Source organism: Varroa jacobsoni, unplaced genomic scaffold (genome assembly GCF_002532875.2).
Source record: "Varroa jacobsoni isolate VJ856 unplaced genomic scaffold, vjacob_1.0 scaffold_479, whole genome shotgun sequence".
NCBI classification, from domain to species: Eukaryota; Metazoa; Arthropoda; class Arachnida; order Mesostigmata; family Varroidae; genus Varroa; species Varroa jacobsoni.
Genome location: NW_019213381.1, coordinates 124,966 through 133,267, shown reverse-complemented (window position 1 = coordinate 133,267; position 8,302 = coordinate 124,966). Strand labels below are relative to the sequence as shown.

At 37.9% G+C, this 8,302-nt stretch overlaps 1 protein-coding gene across 7 annotated transcripts; it reads left to right on the top strand.

The window, feature by feature from the left end:
* Positions 1–6: 6 nt before the first annotated feature.
* On the top strand, positions 7–8,115 carry Clc (clathrin light chain). 7 transcript variants are annotated; one of them, XM_022833816.2, is made up of 6 exons: positions 7–559; positions 1,126–1,155; positions 2,503–2,625; positions 3,049–3,160; positions 3,975–3,986; positions 7,047–8,115. In XM_022833816.2, exons 1-6 carry the CDS (start codon positions 433–435, stop codon positions 7,222–7,224), a joined length of 582 nt encoding a protein of 193 aa, XP_022689551.1. In that variant the 5' UTR covers positions 7–432; the 3' UTR covers positions 7,225–8,115. The 7 variants fall into 7 exon arrangements, with proteins under 7 accessions (XP_022689551.1, XP_022689550.1, XP_022689555.1 ...); XM_022833815.2 differs by having other exon boundaries at positions 8–559; positions 2,494–2,625; XM_022833822.2 differs by lacking the exon at positions 7–559 and adding an exon at positions 631–752.
* Positions 8,116–8,302: the final 187 nt, after the last annotated feature.

The window sequence follows — 8,302 nt, the reverse complement described above, 5'->3', positions numbered from 1 at the left end:
CACTGGCGCTCCAATGCACGACCAGCTCTCGGCGATGTGTAGATCAACTGGCCTCCCGACACCATTAGTCGATTTTGCTGGAGCACCTCTTTGACAACTCTCATTGTAGAGACCAGCATCAGCGTACTTGTGGTGCAGATTGTACGAGTAAGAGAGGTGTGTTGTACTAGCATGCTTTGTTGGCTGGGCTGTCTTTAATGGTCGAGTTGTTAGTGTTTTCGCTTGGATCGGCGACGCCGAGTTTTTCCATCATCACGTTTTGGACGGACCTCACGCGGCCCCTAAATCCGTCTAACAGTCGTTTGTCGTCGAAAACCGACGGCCACTCAACAGAGTGGTGCTCTGAATCACTCTTAGTAGTAGAAAGGAAGTGTGTACACAGCATTTGCCGCACGAGCGAGTGCCCGTGTGTGGTGAGCGGTGTGTAGCAATATGTCTGAATTCGAAAATAATCTCGAGGAAGATCCAGCCGCCGACTTCCTCGCTCGCGAGCAGGCCGATCTAGCCGGCATCGAGGACGACGTCGCCGCCATCCAGGTTCACCAGCTGAATGGAAACGGTATGCACGACTATTAGTAATGCTAAGTGTTGGCTTGTTCACTCATTGTTTACAATATAGTGCCTCTGTGAACGGTGACGCCTGTCTTGTCAGCGATCAAAAATTTGCAATCAGTTCGCACAACGACGCATCGTCCGTGATCGGGGTAGCTTCGTATTGATGGCTATTCAATACATTAGTTGTTGTGATGTTGGTAGTGTATGTGCTATGTATCCGAAAACGTGGAAGTTCAGAATAGAATAATGCACTTATGAGGACAAGACTTTGTCCACTGTATTAGCAAGCTGCTCATACATTCAATGGTTTATCGTACCATTGATTCAAAATACAAGTGTTAATACACCCCTGAATCTTTCTGCTGCATTTTAGTTCCTATTAAGAATTAGTGTAAGTTTGTTCTTCAAGAGGGTTGTTTATGCCGATGATAATGTACTGTCGCGGACGCTCCCAGGATATTTTTCGTTAGTTTGGTGTACTTGATCCACCAACTTTTTGAGCTTCGTGACGGACAATAATTAAATCAATTTATTCTTTTTTGTTTATTCGCGTTTTTTTGTCATTTACAGATGATCATATTATCGAAGGCAGCTTTGAGGGTAGGTGTTTTTTTTTGTATGGGACACGCATTTAGCTATCCGGTAATCTGCACAACTACATGATTTGGATGAATTAATACTAACTCCCTTTCCAACTGCAGTTGTCATGATTGCAGATTATTGTTTTTAACGTAAAAATATATAAAAAAAAATTACGGCTAAACTGACCATTTATACATTTACATAATAATATTAAAGTATGTTTATGTTCATGCCTTAATGTACTCTACATGTCAGAACGTTTAGGAATGTTATTTATTATGTTGCAAATATTATTAATGACAAGAATTTTTATATGCATAAACCTTTGGAACTCAACGTTAAAGAAATATTATAAACTTAACGGGTGAATAAAGAAATAGAACAGCTACAGTCAATAATAATATACACACAGCTGTGAACTTTATGACTGCATAGGGCATTTTGGATCGTGTTCAGTCTTCGAAGAACTAGTAAGAAGCATTTTTTTCAATAAGTGCCGACATTGTCTTCTAGAAGTGGAAATTAAAAGCATTTGGCAAGTATCTCTTCGAACGCGAATGGGGTCTAAAGCTTTTTTTGATAACCATCTAAGGTCAGTTGATATACAGAATATTAGACAATAACATAAGGGTGCTGTGTTATAGGTCTGTTAGAAAAGTCTTAGTTCAGCAAAACCCACTCCGGTTAGGCTTCTAATGAGACCAAGTCCTTGATGCTATACCTAAAAATAGGTGAATCCAAGGACTTATTCACACAGTATGAATAATTAATAATTACCAGTGTTTTTTAGTTTTTGAATTTTGTGTAAGTTTATTTTTTATGCTGTTATCATTGCCCGAAATGAAAAATTAATTAGATTTATTCGTCTTTGACAGGTAGCATTCATAATATTTAATGTTAGAGTTCTAACAATTTAACATACAAACTTTTATACATTTTCCTATGCCATGCTAATGATGATTTCACGAGTCTGGCTAAAGTTAACATCATGAGACAACTTATGACATTTGAGTAAAAAATATATTTTCTAAAAAAGTTAGAACAACTTATTAAAGCTAAGTGTCATTGAATCTTCCTTCCTAAGCGTCATTAAGTGTCATGTCTTACATTTTTTTTAGGTTTCAAAAAGTATCAGTTAGGTTGGAGGCAAAAAGGGTGAGAACAGAGTTTTTGGCATTCGCTTCTTCGCGTTGAAACGAGATTCCGGTGTTTAATAATTAACACTAGCGGTGGCTTTTGTATTACAAAGGGATGGGCTGTGCTAAATTATGAGCTTATCAAATGATACGTCATTATTGTACCGTGTAAAGAATTTTCTTCGAAGTATCACACGCTGTCATTCTTACATGTTTGCAGTAATTTCAGGTCCATCACCTCCTGCATCAGAGAGTAATGGAACGGCGTTATCAGTTCCTTCTGAGCCTCGTCAGGAACCTGAAAAGATTCGTAAGTGGAGGGAAGAACAGAAAAGGATCATAGAGCAAAAAGGTGAGCAGGAACTTAACTTGAACGACAGGATTCGTCTAAACGTTAAAACAGCGAAAACAATAACAGTAAAGAAAGATAATTGTACGATATTTATTCTTTTCAATCTACTGTTTACCGTGGCTTGCAAGTGCGACTTAATTACGTGGTGGATACAACGCAGTCGTAATTTGCGTAGACAGCACATGATTATACTATAAGCGGTTATGACATATTTTTTACAATAGGCCTTATAGAATACATGATTTCAGGTGAGTTCTCAAAAATGTTTTGCGAAAAAGTTGTGAACGTGCACCATATACGTCAGTTCTGCGTTTTTTTGACAAATGCTATGATTTAGTATTTACCGAATGTTTTTGTTGTGAAAAATGTAATTTACGAGTATGCTGCGTTCTCTTTGATGTTTACATGACAACCTCCTTTTAGACGCTGTGGAGGAGATTAGAAAAGAAGAGTTACGGAAAGAAGCACAAAAAGAACTCGAGGAGTGGTATATTCGCTACCGGGAACAAATCGAAAAGGCGAAACAGGCCAACAGGTGAGGGTTATTAACTTCTCCCTTGCGTCGGTGCAAAGTTTTTAGCGCTAGTACCGAGAAATATTTTTTGCCAATGACAAGATTATGTGAAGAAAACGCGCGGGCACGTTTTACGAAGTAATTAGCTATCGCTTCAATATTCACGGTATGTCATTTGCTAATGCTATAATGTTTTTAGCAGCTACATTATTTTTTCGACTACCTTCTATTCATTTGTTTCCAGCCTGTCGCAGGTACTTTTGAACGTCACCTGAAGATCTGAAGTCAAGTAGAAACTTATACTCCTCTATAATTAGTTTTGTCAATTATCATTATTATCTGGCAAAGTGTTCAACGATTTTATTCTTGGTTAAATTCTTCAAGATATTTTATCTATATTGTTCATTAAGCGATAGGAATAGTTGCGTACTACTTTGCTGTTTGCTAATGTATCCATTTTTGGCTGCGAACGAAGCAGCGATTTGTCCGGGTTCGGCAGTACAGTGTGATCATTTATCGCAAACCCCAAAGTACGTAATTAGTAGATGCGTATGTCAGGTAATATCAAAATGGTCTAAGTAACGTACAGATCCGAAATTCCACAAACTCGGAATTTGTGTGGATTAATTGGGTGCTATAGTGTGTGCGGATGTTGATTTTTTTCTTTCTATTATACGAAATAATGTTACATAATGGAACTAGCTTCAGATAAACGTATACATATAGTACTGCTGATATTGTTAACTAACAGTTAGTCTCGATTATTGTAGTTAATAATTATGACGCTTATCATGAACAATACTAACGTTTCTCACTTTCCTCACGTCTGAATTAGGGAGTTATCCAAGTAAGTTTCGGCATGTAGTAATATCAGAGTGCGAGAAGTTATATCGTAAATAACATTCGATTGCATGATAATAGATCTATGTGATTGATAGAGTCCAACAAATATACGCAACACACGTATGTAGACCCACGTAGCAGAATTTCTAAATTGATTTATTTACATGAATGGCCAACACTTATCTTACTTTACTCACACTAATGGCTAACGTAATATTTCTTGTTTAGTTATGGAACGTGACATAGTAAGATCTAGCTTTTCTACCGGCTTAGTTAATTTTTCTTTAATCGGGGTACGCACCGGAACGTGACATAGTAAGCTCTAGCTTTTTTACCGGCTTAGTTAATTTTTCTTTAATCGGACTACGCACCATTACTGGCTGTGATCGCCTGTCATTCAGGTAACAACTTATTTGTCCTGCTACTAGAGAAGTCTGCGGTATGAGAGTCTAAGCTCTCGAAAGGCGATTTCGGCATTATTATAGATTTGAATAAGTTTTCTACGAAGGAGTCGTTAAGGCTTCGTAAATATGGTAATCTGTGAAATCAATATTTGACAGAGTTTCCACCTATAACCCCCTATATTTTCGCCGCCGTAATTCTTGCAGTGTGAGGTTATCGTGTAAAAAATGTGGTTTGCATCTGTTTATTAATATTGGCTGTGTAATGCGGAGGCTTTCATTGCCTCTATTTGTCGACACTATTTCACCCCTGATCTAAGACCAGGACTCATGAATAGTGAGTGAATAAAATCTGCATTAGACCTCCAAACAAACATCATTAATTTTTCCAGCTGCCTTACGGTGAAATTCCGCTGGTCCAGTTACATTCCACCAATGTAACCCTGCGTGATTTGTACTTTGTTTATTACAAGTGACAGGCGGTGCAAAAATGGGTTGTTGTTATAACAAGAGGGCAAGCGTCTGTGCTTCGATTTCTGATTTTTGCTCATATCATGTAGCACTAATTTTCTTGATTATTAATTCTCCATTATTCTTTATTAATTTGATCGAGGTAAACAAGTATTGTTCTTTAAGATGCACCTAGCCTAAATGGTGGCATCCGTCAATTTCAAGATGCGCCAGCTTGTATCACAGTTCTTAACTATTCATTATTCACTTTCACAGGGGGTCTTTCAGGAAATTCATTTTCGAATTTTTTAAATGACGACTAATGGTATTCTTAGTTGTAGAACCCTCAACGAAGACATGGTTTTTACAGCAAATTGCCCCTCCACTGAAGTTCTGTGATGAAATTTTCACTCATAAAGCATTAAAAGTTTCTGATTTTGCATGGCTTACTAAAACCCGCCTGCTAAAAGCCCTAGTGGTGAGTTTCAAGCGAACGGACTTGAATTTCAAGAAGTAAAAGTGCACCTTGAATACAAAAAAGGTGTCATGAGATGTTGCACTGTTAGAAAATAGCGTTATATTAAAAAATGAAATTAATGTTTGTCACGTTTCATACTAAGCAACCTATGTAAACATTTTAGTATACAACGTATGTAGTACAAGATTATGCTTGTTTGTAGTGTATATTTAAATAAAAATACATCGTTGGAGGACATTTTTTGCGTGTGCTAACAGAAATGTGCAATGTAACGCTCATTGCTTTCCAACACGATTTAGTTCGGAGTTCCGGTCGCTCACAAATCATTTCCAAATTAAAAAAATTTTATAAACACAGTAACTTCCTTATAGTTACCTGGAGTGGACTGATCCGTCTAGATTCATTAAGGTTAAGCACACTAAATATTAAATAAAACAGTAGACCTACATTTTAAGCTGACAACAGGCCAAAACTCCCAAAAATTAGGCCATAAGGCACAAGAAATCTTCAAACAAAGTTATGGATAGGCTACACGCAGTCCCGTATACAACAAATAACCTTATTTCGAAAACAGACTTTAATAGTGCATAAAAATTCTTTCATTGTGTTATCATAAATTACTATTTATGCTCTTCTGGATTATTTTTTCTTCACTCTTGATGTATACCTTATTGTGGATCCTCTATTGGTATGTGAAAACCTTTCTTAACTTCTTGTAAGCCAGATGAGCGACAACGCGATAAACATTTTCAGGGTATAAAATTTTGAGAAAGGTTTATGTGGCGCGAAGACGCTGCAAAACAGCTGGTTTTCGCTTATATTCTGATATTAGCTTGCGTCCATCCGCTAATCTTAGTGCTAAGAGAAAGCCGGCTTTTTTGTAGAGCAAAGCTTGTGTTTGGGCAGGACTTCAACAAGCCCACACATACGCACATCATTCTACTTAAGGTTCTGTCTGTGTTTCAATATGGCCTATACAAAAGGAATACCGATTTATTTGAAACACAATGTGTATCTACTTTTTTAATGATTAACGCCCGTTACTAAGTAGATCAAATGAAATAGGAAAGTCAGTATTCGTCGGAAGTATATTTTATTTCTGCTTTATGCGACAAATCAGTTAGTGGTTTAACATTGTTGTTTGCATGGACTATTAGTTTCTAGTTTTTCTTCCTACAGGCCATTCAAAAATCTAAAATACTTGAAACCACACTCTACCGTTTTCCCAGACCTGTGGCATCCGCTTTTTAATTGAAAAAAGTGATTACTATAATATGTACTTGGTGTATGGAGTAACTGTTATGGACAAAGAACAAAACAATTAACTAGTAATGTATAAAAACTAAACAATCACCTTAACTAAATAGAACTGAGAACTGGTATAATTAAAGCAGAACACATGGTAATAAACTGAAATGTACATCTACATGCAATGAAAATTGTTGATGTGTTAGGAACAAGGTTCTCTTTTCGGGCTTCCTCACATGCGCCTGCGTCTTCTGAGCGGCCAGTTTGTGCATTTTTCGTTGAAATGTTGAGCGCGAACTTCCAATTGAAGAAGGTCCATGCCTGTATTATTTCTGCTTGATTGCATATTTTCGAGTAATGTCAACAACTCGTGTGAAATCTGTTCTGCAAATTTTTTGCATTATGGTGTGTAATTAACGTCTACTGTTTTGGGTCTGGGTGTTTATTGGTAACTCGATTCACTTCAACTGCGACCCGAACCTAACAGGAACGCTGAAAAGGAGTACGTCTGTGAGAAGTCCGCCAAAGGTGCCGAATGGGAAGGCATTGCCAAAATGTGCGATTTCAACCCAAAGTCTACGAGGCATACAAAAGACGTCTCGCGCATGAAGTCCATGATCCTGCAGCTCAAGCAGGCTCCACCGAACAGCGCCCCAAAAGCGTAGGCTTTCATCGGCCGAAAATCCGCCTGCTGCACTTGCCGTCGCTGTATTGGGACATCGCAGAAGACCTCGTATTTCCGTTTTTGGTCCCATGCGATCTGAGCCACGAATAACTGTGTCACCTACATTGTACCAATATCGGGCCCCAAGGTCGATTTAGCCAACTCTGGATAAATGCGCTAGGAGAAACGCCGAATTCGTTGAGAATTTTCGAATCGTTGCGTATGTAGATAAAAAGGAAAGTAATCATACAAAAAAAACTGTAGGTAACAACAAAAGCAACAAAAAATCGTAGAATAACATGGATTATACAAGGATGAACACTAGCTAATGGATTAACGCTGTCAAAACATAACGCAACACAATAATGATACGTACTACAAATTTACACATAGATCTGCACCCATCCATTAGCATCCACTCATGCAGTTTTACATAACCTCCTAGTAACATACGTGTGCACACATGTGGGGGTAAAACTTGAGAAGGCCCCGTGATGGATACTAAAAGAGAAGCGGCCTGTTTATGTGTATATGCATAAGAGTACGTAAATGGTAAAGATCAGCCGAGCAGCGAAGTGGATACGTGCTTTATTGTGTAACAGAGCAATGCAACCAGGTCAATACGCCGCTAATACAATAAGGTGTTAAAAAGGGTAGAATAATATTCATATTGACGAAACCACAGATTACGAGGGCGAAAAATGCGACAATAGGGGAAAATATATTGACGGAGTATGAATAGGCGAAGATGACAATGATCACAGAGGCAGTGAAATTGAGCATAGCTGTCCAGTAGGTAGAGATGGGGGCATTGTGGGGAGATAAGACCGAAACGTTTGGTTTGATAGAAATGAATAAATGGTTGATAATAAATGAGAACATATGTGACAAACAGCTGTACTTTTTATTCTATTGTATGTGCATAGTTAGTGTATTATGCAAGGAAAAACAAGCTTTTTGTAAGCTGTTTATAAGAGACAAAAATAGATTGCTTTGGTGGTAAGAGTTACGTGATGAACCAAGATAGTAACGAGACAATGCTGTATTTGTGTAATTGTTTTGTCACCCATTTTCGCAAT